The 15,361-nt window shown below is 39.7% G+C and overlaps 1 protein-coding gene across 1 annotated transcript in view; it reads left to right on the top strand.

Annotated features, from left to right (window-relative positions):
* The first annotated feature begins 1,603 nt into the window (after positions 1 to 1,603).
* Positions 1,604 to 15,361, top strand: part of LOC135466977 (usherin-like) — a 65,365-nt gene continuing 51,607 nt past the window's right edge. Inside the window, 3 exon segments of the mRNA XM_064744731.1 lie at positions 1,604 to 2,223; positions 4,610 to 4,769; positions 11,427 to 11,556. Of these exon segments, the coding sequence (XP_064600801.1) occupies positions 1,604 to 2,223; positions 4,610 to 4,769; positions 11,427 to 11,556 (910 nt within the window).

The raw sequence follows: 15,361 nt of genomic DNA, 5'->3' as shown, positions 1-15,361 counted from the left end.
GGAATAAGGTTTCTGCTACCGATACTTTATAACTCATTTAGGCCCGATCCGTTGATGAAAATAAGGTCCTTTCCTTCACAAACCTGAAATATAACGTTTTCAGGCTTTATCCAGATACGCTGACATGTTGCTGGTAGACGGTCAAGGTAGCGAGTTGATTCTGAAATGTCGGCTTCATTTGATCACGTACATTCGACTTTTTATCTACAGGTAACATTAACTTAAAGGTGATAAATTGTCTTGGTATGTTTTAATTACCGTCTGACCCAATCAGCCGGGTACACGATAACATCTGTTCTCGTTTGCACTAAGCCTAATAGGAAAATCGTTTGTTCGGTTGTCGGCCAGGGAGAATTGACTGAGCGGCAACAGCTGCTGGGTAGACCACACCCATCAGCCGGGGTGTGACTAAACATACTTCAGCCAAAGTACTGGTTACGCGGACAAATATATTAGATATGATTCATAAGAAATTTTTAAATATAAATCATGGCAATAAATATATCTACAGATTGCTTGCGGGTCTCCTTGTTACATTTTTTATAGAAAGAATACAGATAGGTCTAGGCCTACTACATGTATAGGACTAACTACGAATATAAGGTATCAGCTTCATAAATATAGGCTTACCTGCATTTGATGGTTTTCTTAAACTGTCTTTATTTTTGTGTCAATACATACGTTACACACAAGAAATAACTATTTTTTTTTAATGTTAAAGCTTATGTTTTAACATAACTGTATGCCCTTAAGTAGGATACACACAATACGCAGACGCGCTTCGCGGGGTACTGCCGATAGGTAACATCTGGCTTATTAATTATGCATGCTCAAAATTCGGGCATTTTCACACATTTTGTGCAAAACTGGGTTTTTGCCCATGAAAGAACTACAAGCACGTGTTCTAAAGTGTCATTCAATACTATGATGTCTTTCGTATTGTGCTAACGCATGTGCTTTTAAACACTTTCATTTTGGCCCGATGGGTTATACATATGTGGAAAAAACGCCGCGAGGTGTCAGACTGTTCTCGCGTGAAATTGTCACCTTCTTATAGTCAGTCGAAGACTACGTCATTTATAAAAGATTACTCTCCTCGCTGGACGTTTACAGTTATTCTAGGGATTTTCCTGTATAAGTTGAGCTACTTACAAACCTTTAGACTTATGAAGTCTAAGGGTATATGAAGCTGGTCGCGTATACACGAACTGCCAATACGTTTAATACCTGTCCCGTGCAAATGCCGCGCGGATCGATCAATACGGGACGCTATAACGCCAACTGTCCCGTGGACGGGTAATATCTACAAGAGAAGGCAGATATACCGGCTGTAAGCTAACGGCTAACGTGACCGGAGTTCTCAACTGAAGTCTGAAACCATTAAGAAAGCTGAAACGTTGAGCAGTTCGTAACCGGGATGATATGATCCTGCAGGATGATCATGGTTCTTTTATTTCATAACCATGGTGTTGTATTATGTGCGGCCAGTTGTTAGTATCAGTTCCAAACTCGGCCTACAGAGATGGTTTTGTGCTAGCTAGTTTAAGGTGTTATTTTGTTGTGAAACATTAGTGTTGAAAGGACAACTCTTGTATTTTGCGCGATGGATAGATGCGTTGGGTGTCGACGAAGACAAGATATAGTAGAAGGTGATAGAAACAGTGAAGGTATGCGTCGCCACGAACTGCACAGGAGGGGCCGTGTTCGGCAGTGTATGGGTTATATGGTTGGCACGTGCCCGCTGATCACACCAGCTCTGATCATCTCCTTCATATTACACATCACAGTAGTTCATAGTCAAACTACGTTAGATAGATTACATGCTTTCCCACCGTTATTCAATGCTGCTGAAAATCGCCCGGTTGCCACGGAACCGTCACAAAGTACCTGTGGATACCCGGAACGAAACGCTTACTGCAAAAGTTCTACGATTGTAGAATCCTTAGAGGTGTGTAACCACAACTTTTGCGTTCAAACGTGCCCTGTTACTCGGAATGATTTACCAACTCCGCAAAATGTACTGGACGCGACTTCTTCGGGAAGTAACACTTGCATTGAGATTGACACCATCAATGTCAGACCAGGAAGTACTAGAGAAACGTCTACTTTCTTCTCTCAGACGGGTCCCACGTGCTTCCTCACCCCTCGGGCGATCCCGGCTCTCGGAGCTAAGGGAGCTTTTACCATAACTGTTTGGATATGGCAAGAAGCTAATAACGATGGGTAAGTGATAATAGCATTGCAAATATGAAATACTGTTATGTTAATTTACGTTAGTGATGTAGTCCGTTATTTTAACGTGTATTTTTCAAATGAATCCGCTGAGTGGTTTTGACTTTTCATGAATAAGGATGTGTGGGGAAAACTTTAACATTTATTCTTTCTAGGCTGAAATATCGGTGTGAAATGTCGATATAAAATATATGTAGTGTTGTAATGATTTCCATACGGTTGGCAGTCACGGCTGTAGGACTGGAGAACAGCATATGGATGTTGATACCGCTACTAAAGTTGCGAAAATACATTGCACTGGATTTTTTTCATCTCAAATTTGATATAATGGCAGGCTTAATATTTTCTTAGGTTTGGTGTTCATTTTATATGTTTACTCTGTGACTATAACCGTTATAGACCCAGGTTACCCAAACGTGTGTGTCTTATAGTGTGGACACAGACAAAACGTGTGTGTAGGTGTCAGCTGTAGAGCCAACTCGGCGCTGATCATAGATGTCTGACCTGAACGAGAAATCAATAGCCCTGATTGGATAAGCCTCTCCTTACCTGGAAACCTGAAGAGTTGATTACCACATGCTACCCACCCCTCCTCTACCACTTAATTACTTCACTTAGTTATTTATTGGCATCCAAAGCCTTTTTTTTATTTATTTACATGGTTTATCACCTATAGTTTTTATTATGCATGTACTCAGTAATTAAGTTACCTGTGAAGGTAGCTTGTTACACCACAGCTTCCCTAAATCACTAAAGGCAGGGAGAAGGGACCATGCAGTTCAGTCTGAAGACTTTAATACACAGAAGTTTTGCATTACTGTTGTGTTGTTGGCACCAGTGTCATTCATTTGCTGATTTTGTAGTAAAGAGGCCACATATTGTAAATATTATGAATGCAGACTTGGGGATGCAATTGGTTAATACTCCTACTTAATTGAGTACATGCATTAACTTAGGGATTAAATGAAAGAGTACTTGGGGATGCCATGAGTAGGTGATTAGTGAGTGGTTTGCAGTGGGTAGATATTTCAAGATTGAGTGAGAGGATACTTAGAGGGGATGAAGTGAGTAGATGATTAGTGATACATTGAGTGGATATTTGGGAATACAGTGAGTGAATACATGGGGATGGAGTGAGTTGATATTTACAGATACAATGACTGGATATTTTGAGATGTGGTGAGGACTTTCTCAGAGATAGAGTGAGTAGATACTTGTGTTGAAGTGAAGGGCTACTTTGGGATGCATGGAGTTGATAATTAGAAATATAGTGAAAGGATACTTAGGAATGAAGTGAGTGGATACTTGGGAACAAGGTGAGTGCATACTCGTATGAAATGATTGGATACTTGGAGATACAAAGAGTAAATATTTGAATACAAAGAGAGTGGAAAGAAGTACTTAATTGTGTAGTGAGGGTATACATGGGTATGTAGTGAGTGGATATTTTGGGATACAGTAAGCAGATACTTATTAGAATGGTCTCGTTAGATATTTGGGAATATCATAAAAGGATAACTAGGAATTCAGTGAGTGAATACTCAGGGATGCAGTAAATGGATATGTGTGAGTATTATTGGAGTCTGGGGAATGTAGTGAGTGAATAATTGGGATAGAGTGGATGGACATTTGGGGATGCATTGGCTGTATACTTGGAAGTGTAGTAAGTGGACAATTGGGATGGTGTGAGTGAACACTTTGAGAAGAAATAAGTGAATACATGGATATGTTGTGAATGGATATTTGGACATAGAGAGTGGATAATTGGAAATACATTGAGGGGATACTTGGAGACATAGTGAGTGGATTTTAGGTGATGCAGTGAGTGGATACTTGGAGGTACAATGTGTGAATACTGCGAGATACTGAGAGTGGATACTTGGGGATTATTAAGTGGATACTTGGGAGTGTTGTGAATGGATACTTGAGGATGCTATGAGTGGATACTTGGGATTGCTTCAAGTGGATACTTGGGAATGCTGTGAATGGATACCTGAAGATGCTCTGAGTGAATACTTAGGATGCAGTGCATGGTTACTTGGAGATGCTGTGAGTGGATACTTGGTGATGCTGTGAGTGGATACTTGGGGATGCTGTGAGTGGATACTTGGGGATGCTCTGAGTGAATGAATCAGTATTTGAGGAAAAGATGAGTAAATGCTTTGGGATGAAGTAACTGTGTACATGTACATTGTACTTGGGGGAATATAGTAATTGGATATTTGAGGACGTAATAAGTAGTTTAGAGAACGGATACCTGGACGAGTCGTAAGGGGCCTACGGGAGATTTAACTGTAATACCTTTAACAACTTAGAGAGACGTTTGAGTTTAAAATCACACCATTTTAAAATGATGTATGCTATGATAATGTTTCAGAGTTATCCTGGAGAAGTTCAGTCAGGATTCAGAGATTACCCTTCGTCTACAGGTGTCACAGACTCAGGTGACTCTGTTTTACCGCAGCCTGACAGGTTTGGCAGGCATCAACCTCAATGAAACTATCCCATCTCGCATGTGGACACACCTGACTGTTCAGGTAACATCAATAAGCTATATCCAGAGTTTATGCTTACAGCTAATTTATTTTATTTATTAATATGATTGGTGTTTTTGTGGCATTGTTGAGAGTATTTCTCTTCGTTTTCATTTTTCCACATACATGTACCTGTACATGCCTTAAGATTTATTAATACCAGCTCAGGCAATTATCATTTATGCATCATCATTTTAACAAAAACATAATAGAAAGATGTTTTCTTGATTATCTAGGACAATGATAATTCTCAGTTAAATACCTGGTTGGAACAGATTTGATACATCCAGTATTAAGTAGCTAAGAGGTACACCTGGTATTGTGATTGTACCAGGCTGTCTGTTGATGTGTTTGGGCTACAAATCCAGTTGTCTTGAGTGTGTTGTTATAATTTTTGATGGACAACATATATATAGAGGTGACGATGTGAGCACACTTTTCCACAGTTGCCATGGTAACCAGATTGCCAATTTCCCTTTATTTGTTACCAATATATAAACAGGGCTATATTTTTTTTGACGTATATTGAGTTCAAAGTCTTGTTATATCGATTCTATGGTGTGTAATATGATACAAGTGAATACTTGTTCAGTTAGATTAGATGTAACTTTTAAGTCTATACTGAATTCTTGTTTTTTTCCCAGCATGACTGTGTAAGTCAAACAACATAATTTCTACCATTGTGTAATAAGTGACATGCCATTGTACCAATGTTGTCATACATACATGGGCACTCAGCAGCCTGTTGAATGTCTGTCATACAGCACATGAAGTCTCCCATACTTACACAACTGATCAATATACTTCACAAGGGAACAATAGCTTACAGCAGTCAGACAGCTGTAGATATTCTGATTGGCTGTTTGATTCAGCTGTGTATACATTGAATGTTTTCATGGTGTTCGGTTTAAAAAGGCGTTTATTGACTGGAAAATCTTCTGTGACTAAGGCGTTGATTTAACTCATGTCTATTTGAAATTTGTATTAAGTGCACTGTAGAAATGTAGGATATACGGGCTTGAATTATAGTGTGTAAAGAAACTGTAAAGTGTCTGAATTCTGTTGAAAATGTGTAGTCATTAGCCAAATAGATACAGTCACTCACTAGAAAAATCGACACGATCAGTCAGTAGCAAAATAGACACAGTCGTTCAGAGGCAAATTAGACACAGTCAGTTACTAGCAAAACAGACAGTCAGTCACTAGAAAAATAGACACATTAGTCACCAGAAAAACAGACAAAATCACTAGCAAAATAGACAGTCAGTCACTAGCAAAACAGACAGTCAGTCACTAGAAAAATAGATACAATCAGTCACTAGCAACATAGAGACAGTCAGTCACTAGAAAAATAGACACATCAGTCACCAGAAAAATAGATACAATCAGTCACTAGCAAAATAGACACAGTCAGTCACTAGCAAAACAGACATAATCAGTCACTAGAAAAATCAACACAATCAGTCACAAGCAAAATAGACACAATCAGTCAAAAGCAAATTAGACACAACCAGTCACTAGCAAAACAGACATAGTCAGTCTCTAGAAAAATAGGCACATCAGTCACCAGAAAGTAGACACAATCAGTCACTAGCAAATAGACACAGCCAGTCACCAGCGAAGTAGACACAGTCAGTCACTAGCAAAACAGACATAGTCAGTCTCTAGAAAAATCAACACAACCAGTCACTACATGTAGCAACATAGACAAAAATCAGTCACTAGCAAGAGAGACACTGCCAGTCATTACCAAAACAGACAGTCAGTCACTAGAAATATAGACACAATCAGTCACTAGCAAAATAGAAACAGTCAGTGAATAGCAAAACAGATATAGTCAGTCACTAGAAAAATAGACACATCAGTCACCAGAAAAATAAACACAATCAGTCATAGGCAAAATAGACACAGTCAGTCACTAGGAAAAAAGGAAAGTCAGTCACTAGAAAAATAGACACAATCAGTCACTAGCAAAATAGAAACAGTCAGTGACTAGCAAAACAGATATAGTCAGTCACTAGAAAAATAGACACATCAGTCACCAGAAAAATAGACACAATCAGTCATAGGCAAAATAGACACAGTCAGTCACTAGCAAAACAGACAGTCAGTCACTAGAAAAATAGACACAATCAGTCACTAGCAAAATAGAAACAGTCAGTGACTAGCAAAACAGATATAGTCAGTCACTAGAAAAATAGACACATCAGTCACCAGAAAAATAGACACAATCAGTCACTAGCAAAACAGATATAGTCAGTCACTAGAAAAATCAACACAATCAGTCACAAGCAAAGTGGGCACAATCAGTCACAAGCAAATTAGACACAGTCAGTCACTAACAAAACAGTCAGTCACTAGAAAAATAGACACATCAGTCACCAGAAAAATAGACACAATCAGTCAGAAGCATATAAGACACAGTCAGTCACTAGCAAAACAGACATAGTCAATCACTAGCAAAATAGACACAATCAGTCACTAGCAAAGAGACACAGCCAGTCATTAGCAAAATAGACGTAATCATACACTAGAAAAATAGACACAATAAGACAAACATTGTCTTACATGCATGTATGTGTCTTTTAATACATATAATATATAAAAATATTAATTATATAATAAAACGAAAAAAATATAATAATAATAATAATATATATAATAATATAATAATAATATGTAATAATATTATATTATAATAAATATATAACACAATACAGTAAAATAAGTACAGTACAGTATAGTGCAATACATGAATAGATTATTTGTATGGATACCAGATTGAGGGTTTTATTGGGATGACCACAACACATACTCACATAGACCTGATCAACCTCTTGACATTGAGCCACAGTCAAGCTTTAGTGGAAGCTGGATTTCAACTCACAACCTCACTGGTGAACGTTTGGTCATCTGAACTAAGGCAGTAATAGACCACTCAGTCAGCTTGGCCCTAAGATTTACACCTTCCTGTAGCAGTGGAAGGTGGGGATACTCTCTTCCCACCCACAAACACCAACCCCAATAATTGAATTGTGGGCCAAGGGTGCATTTGGATCACCCATTAATTAATCTCAAACAATTTGTATTAAGAAACAGACAGTTTGTTAAAAAAATGTCTTATGTGCGATATAATTTTGATTTAGAGCACTGGCATGTCAATTTGTACATGTAATCTGACTTGTTTGCTTGATATGCATGTCTATAGTTTCTCATTTGTCTCCCCTGAAATTCACCACATCCCATGCCATGTGGTGTTGAAGAGCATTCAGTGCCTTAAGTGGTCACCTGCTGGACCTACACTTTTTGTGCTGGAATACTTACCACTTCTTTGTTTTTGGACCAGTTCCTCTCCCTTTGCCAACATGTATTTTGGGGTTTGAGTACCAGTGCTGTTAAACAGGTACTTGGAAAGAGAGCCTAAACACTAGTATCAAACCTAGTCCTGATAGCTAGTCCACTATCATGCATTAAACTGATCTGTAACTCAATACATTTGCTGATATTTCAAGGTGCATACTTGATATAAACTCTGTAGTAACTTACTTTTATCTAGTGCTGCTTCACTTTTTGTTCTTTTAACATTTGTCGATGTGCCATATATATATATATATATATATATATATATATATATATATATATATATATATATATATATATATGTATGTATGTATGTATGTATGTATGTGTGTGTTGGAACAAACCCCATCCAGGTGTGCAAGTACACTTCTCCAAAACAGCTTTAAACAGTCAACTGAGTATATCTGGACCTTAAAATGGTGCATAAAGAAGCCTTATCCAATTACCTGAGTATTGATTAGTGCCAGGTAAAGAGGTTAGCTGAGCAAGTTAATTGAGGGAGCTTGCTGATACAGAGGTTATCAGGGCTGGCCAGCTAAAGGGATCTATTGATCCCTCACACAGTTAACTAGCCTCCCCAATAAGAACCAGACCTGCATTATATCCAAGGGGGAAATTAACTTTCCATGTTGTGATCAGTTTGCACATGATTTGTTTTCTCCTCTGCTTTTTGTAGCTTTTTTTCTAAATGACAGTAACTCACCAGGTGAAGTTATGCCATTGTGGGCCAGATGTAGCTGGTGTTTTCCTCTTGCCAGCGGCCCAGTTTAGGTTATATGCAAAAAAGGATGTATTCTGTTGATCACAGTTTATCTGCACTCAAGATTATAATCTGCATGTAACATTACCCTACATCACCTAAAATGTCTCCCACAAAAGTGCATTTTTAAAGGCAAATAAATGTCATAAAATATTACTTTTGGTGCTGAAACAATTTTCCAGAAGAATATCATCTTAGTTAATCATGAGCAGAATTTATGGTCATTTTCAGATTTTTAATTTTATTTCATGTTTACGGTTTATTGGATTGGGAGTTAGCCACTGTCTTTACATAGCCAAGTCGTAACAGTGGTAAAGACTTTTATCCTTACACAAAAATGTTATTGATTTTGACCATTGAGCAAACACCTGGGAAAAGTGTTTGTGAAATTATGTTAATTCATACAAGAGGTGTGGCCTTGATGTAATGACGTCTATAAAAGAGCTTGGTCCATTCCAGCTGAATTATTATGTCATCATTGCTATATATATATTGTTTAACTACATGTGTAGATCAGGGTTGGTAAAAGAAGATCAGTTATCAAGACACCATCCCACTTTGAAATCAGAGGGTTATAACACCTGAATGTTTGACTGTAATAAGTGTGCCATTTTGTGCTGCAAAATGATCCTTTAATTCTTCAACCTTTTCACATGTTCAGGCATACTCTATAGGCATTATTCTGTGTAAACCGATACGTTATGTGAAGCCCTGAAATTTGCCAACCCTACCAATGTAATTTTATCTAAAAAGTGCACTAAAAGTGGTTCTTTTATATACAAAAAAATTGAGGAATTGGGGTACTCAACAAATGTCACATTCTATACGCAGTGTTTTGAACCTATTTCCTAGATGTGAACACAGGAATATCACTTGGTCAAGTGACCTTGTAGGTTTTTCTCATGCAGGTGTAAATTTATTTATAACTTTGACAATTCATCCTGACATCTGGTATATGTGGGAATGACAGTAGAGGTAAATCGATACTGTATATTATAAGGGAGGGGGTTGGGAGTGGGGGGTGGAGTGGGGGGTGACCGTGTATGCATAGTAGGAAACATATAGATTTACATTCTGGTACAATATTAGGCTAGACACCTGGAAGTCATGATGCTTTATTCTATGCAGTTTAGCCAGCATTTGTATGTACTGATCTACATGTTTCTCATGTATGCCTACAGGAATATTTTCATGTATAGTTTTTATCTCTGACTTCACATAGAAGTGTTTTGCTTTGGCTTAAACTCTGCAAATTTAACATCAAAACCACCAATCATTTGTTCATGTGCAAAAATATTTCTTTCACTTCAATGTATGATAGCAGTAAGGTTCATGCCTGGAAGAAACTTGAGTGCTGGAGTACTGAAACCATCGCCATTTGCCAGGTACCTGAAAAACTCAAGAGCTGGACTTGAAGTGGCAAAATCATTTGTCATGCCAGCCTTGATTAGCTATAACAAGAAAAATGCGTTATCAAAGAGAACACGAGAGAGCTGGTAAATCTTCTCATACACATACACACCTTCAGATTCAGTATAGGCTTCTCTCAGTAAGACTAACTGTATAACTGAGAGTCAAACACCAGGAATGCATTTTAAAACATGCCTTATATTAATACATTTGAATGGAAGAAAACCTATCATTCATTTTGAAAATCGCAGGGATATATCTAAACTGCGCCTCAGTCTTTGCATGCATCTATAGCCTCATGTAAGCACATGTTAAGCTACATCCATGTCTTGAACAGCTGTATTGATTTTTTATTTATTCACGCAATCCTGACTGATATTCACACAGCCGTATTGCTCTACTTACAGTGAGTACTTCATGCCCTCATACAATTGTCACATCTATGTTTATGAAATGTGATACCTTTGACAGTCTGAGATCTGTTACATGTACCATACCAACCTTGCTTTTCAGTCAGAGGAAACTGATAGCCCCAGATACAGTTATCAAGACAAAAAATGAAGCCTACATGTAGCCTATAAACAACACATGTGACATGTCATCCCATCCTTTAAATGTGACACTAGTATGTTGCATTAACTTCAGATTGTGTATTCTGTAGAAGTGATGTATTTGCTCACTGCTCTGATCTGTAGTTATGTAAAGACGTTACCACTTTATTACCAATAAATGGGCAAAAAGTGGTACACATATTACTAATCCAAATGTTATGAAAGTCGGAATGAACTGTGATTGAGATATTTTTGTTCTGTTCAGAAACACATTATTTTTGTATTACTTTTAATACTGATTTTGAAAGAAAGGTTAGTGTACGAGCTCAGCAACATAGTTTTTGAAGTTTTTTGTATAGAAACATGAAATCATGTACATGCACATTATTTTATTATTTCATGCATTATTTATTAAATTATTAAAGATATTTATGTAAAAGTATTACAGATCTGTGTATCTCACTTATCCCTTTTGTAGCCCTTTGTGGGACATCGTTATTTGTTTTTCAAGTCTTGTACAGGTTTTTCATGAAACAGATTGTACATCCCATTTTTTTCAACTTTCCCATATTGTTTCAGGTCTATGATCGCAGTATCAGTTTCTTCCTGAATGGGCTCCATGCTGGATTCTCACCTGTACTGACAGAGACTGTAAGCAGTATAATACAGGATAAAGTGGGACAAGTTAGAGTGGGGCAGTCAGCTCAAGGTGAGATAATCATCTGTCCTGTATGTGGGGTAAAACTGTGTTATACAGGACAAAGTAGGGCAAGTTAGAGTGGGGCAGTCAGCTCAAGGTGAGATAATCATTCATCTTGTATGTGGGGTAAAACATCCTGTATGTTTGGTTATACAGGATCACAGTTGGTAGAACGTCCACTTCGTAAGCGATAGATCTAGGGTCAATCCTGGGTTGGGCTCCACCTAAGACCTTAGAAGAGGAAGTTGTAGCGTCCTTGCATGGCATTCAGCATGAGGATAGTGCAATGACTGGTTGACCCTTATCAGACTCGGGCGGGGTGGCTTACTTGCCCTCAGTAAGGCGTCTTAGTGAAGCAGCACTAGATAAAAGAGAATTGGAAGTCTGTCAGGCATCAAGGAGGCACATTACATGCACTCTAAGGATTCCTTCATCGTCATTTGACTGAAAAATTGTTAAGTACGACGTTAAACCCCAAGCACTCACTCATTCACTCACTATACAGGACAAAATTGGGCAAGTTAGGGTGGGGCAGTCAGCTCAAGGTGAGACAATCATTCATCCTGTACATGAGGCTAAGCAGTGTTATACAGGACAAAGTGGGGCAAGTTAGAGACGGACTGTCAGCTCAAGGTGAGACAATCATTCATCCTGTACATGAGGCTAAGCAGTGTTATACACGACAAAGTTGGGCAAGTTAGAGTGGGGCTGTCAGCTCAAGGTGAGACAATCGTTCATCCTATACATGAGGCTAAGCAGTGTTATACAGGACAAAGTAGGGCAAGTTAGAGTGGGACTGTCAGCTCAAGGTGAGACAATCATTCATCCTATACATGAGGCTAAGCAGTGTTATACAGGACAAAGTTGGGCAAGTTAGAGAGGGGCTGTCAGCTCAAGGTGAGACAATCATTCATCCTATACATGAGGCTAAGCAGTGTTATACAGGACAAAGTGGGGCAAGTTAGAGTGGGACTGTCAGCTCAAGGTGAGATAATCATTCATCCTATACATGAGGCTAAGCAGTGTTATACAGGACAAAGTGGGGCAAGTTAGAGTGGGGCTGTCAGCTCAAGGTGAGACAATCCTTCATCCTGTACATGAGGCTAAGCAGTGTTATACAGGACAAAGTGGGGCAAGTTAGAGAGGGGCTGTCAGCTCAAGGTGAGACAATCATTCATCCTGTACATGAGGCTGAGCAGTGTTATACAGGACAAAGTGGGGCAAGTTAGAGTGGAGCTGTCAGCTCAAGGTGAGACAATTATTCATCCTATACATGAGGCTAAGCAGTGTTATACAGGACAAAGTTGGGCAAGTTAGAGTGGGGCTGTCAGCTCAAGGTGAGACAATTATTCATCCTATACATGAGGCTAAGCAGTGTTATACAGGACAAAATGGGGCAAGTTAGAGTGGGGCTGTCAGCTCAAGGTGAGACAATCATTCATCCTATACATGAGGCTAAGCAGTGTTATACAGGACAAAATGGGGCAAGTTAGAGAGGGGCTGTCAGCTAAAGGTGAGACAATCATTCATCCTATACATGCGGCTAAGCAGTGTTATACAGGACAAAGTTGGGCAAGTTAGAGTGGGGCTGTCAGCTCAAGGTGAGATAATCATTCATCCTGTATATAAGGTAAAACTGTGTTATACAGGACACAGTAGGGCAGGTTAGAGTGGGGCTGTCAGCTCAAGGTGAGACAATCATTCATCCTATACATGAGGCTAAGCAGTGTTATACAGGACAAAGTGGGGCAAGTTAGAGTGGGGCTGTCAGCTCAAGGTGAGACAATCATCCATCCTGTACATGAGGCTAAACAGTGTTATACAGGACAAAGTGGGGCAAGTTAGAGTGGGACTGTCAGCTCAAGGTGAGACAATCATTCATCCTGTACATGAGGCTAAGCAGTGTTATACAGGACAAAGTTGGGCAAGTTAGAGTGGGACTGTCAGCTCAAGGTGAGACAATCATTCATCCTATACATGAGGCTAAACAATATTATACAGGACAAAGTGGGGCAAGTTAGAGTGGGGCTGTCAGCTCAAGGTGAGACAATTATTCATCCTATACATGAGGCTAAGCAGTGTTATACAGGACAAAGTGGGGCAAGTTAGAGTGGGGCAGTCAGCTCAGGGTGAGATAATCATTCATCTTGTACATGAGGCTAAGCAGTGTTATACAGGACAAAGTGGGGCAAGTTAGAGTGGGACAGTCAGCTCAAGGTGAGATAATCATTCATCCTATACATGAGGCTAAGCAGTGTTATACAGGACAAAGTGGGGCAAGTTAGAGTGGGGCTGTCAGCTCAAGGTGAGACAATCATCTATCCTGTACATGAGGCTAAACAGTGTTATACAGGACAAAGTGGGGCAAGCTAGAGTGGGGCTGTCAGCTCAAGGTGAGACAATCATTCATCCTGTACATGAGGCAAAGCAGTGTTATACAGGACAAAGTGGGGCAAGTTAGAGAGGGGCTGTCAGTTCAGGGTGAGACAATCATTCATCCTATACATGAGGCTAAGCAGTGTTATAGAGGACAAAGTGGGCAAGTTAGAGTGGGACAGTCAGCTCAGGTGAGACAATCATTCATCCTATACATGAGGCTAAGCAGTGTTATACAGGACAAAGTGGGGCAAGTTAGAGTGGGGCTGCCAGCTCAAGGTGAGATAATCATTCATCCTATACATGAGGCAAAGCAGTGTTATACAGGACAAAGTGGGGCAAGTTAGAGAGGGGCTGTCAGTTCAGGGTGAGACAATCATTCATCCTATACATGAGGCAAAGCAGTGTTATACAGGACAAAGTGGGGCAAGTTAGAGAGGGGCTGTCAGCTCAAGGTGAGATAATCATTCATCCTGTACATGAGGCTAAGCAGTGTTATACAGGACAAAGTGGGGCAAGTTAGAGAGGGGCTGTCAGTTCAGGGTGAGACAATCATTCATCCTATATATGAGGCAAAGCAGTGTTATACAGGACAAAGTGGGGCAAGTTAGAGTGGGGCTGTCAGCTCAAGGTGAGACAATCATTCGTCCTGTACATGAGGCTGAGCAGTGTTATACGGGACAAAGTGGGGCAAGTTAGAGAGGGGCTGCCAGCTCAAGGTGAGATAATCATTCATCCTGTATATGAGGCTAAGCAGTGTTATACAGGACAAAGTGGGGCAAGTTAGAGTGGGGCTGTCAGCTCAAGGTGAGACAATCATTCATCCTATAAATGAGGCTAAGCAGTGTTATACAGGACAAAGTGGGGCAAGTTAGAGTGGGGCTGCCAGCTCAAGGTGAGATAATCATTCATCCTGTACATGAGGCAAAGCAGTGTTATACAGGACAAAGTTGGGCAAGTTAGAGTGGGGCTGTCAGCTCAAGGTGAGATAATCATTCATCCTATACATGAGGCTAAGCAGTGTTATACAGGACAAAGTGGGGCAAGTTAGAGAGGGGCTGTCAGCTCAAGGTGAGACAATCATTTGTCCTGTACATGAGGCTGAGCAGTGTTATACGGGACAAAGTGGGGCAAGTTAGAGAGGGGCTGCCAGCTCAAGGTGAGATAATCATTCATCCTGTACATGAGGCTAAGCAGTGTTATACAGGACAAAGTGGGCAAGTTAGAGTGGGGCTGTCAGCTCAAGGTGAGACAATCATTCATCCTATAAATGAGGCTAAGCAGTGTTATACAGGACAAAGTGGGGCAAGTTAGACTGGGGCTGTCAGCTCAGTGTGAGATAATCATTCATCCTATAAATGAGGCTAAGCAGTGTTATACAGGACAAAGTGGGGCAAGTTAGACTGGGGCTGTCAGCTCAGGGTGAGATAATCATTCA

The sequence above is a fragment of the Liolophura sinensis genome, chromosome 6 (genome assembly GCF_032854445.1).
Source record: "Liolophura sinensis isolate JHLJ2023 chromosome 6, CUHK_Ljap_v2, whole genome shotgun sequence".
In the NCBI taxonomy this organism is placed as follows: domain Eukaryota; kingdom Metazoa; phylum Mollusca; class Polyplacophora; order Chitonida; family Chitonidae; genus Liolophura; species Liolophura sinensis.
This window is presented reverse-complemented; position numbering and strand designations above follow the sequence as displayed.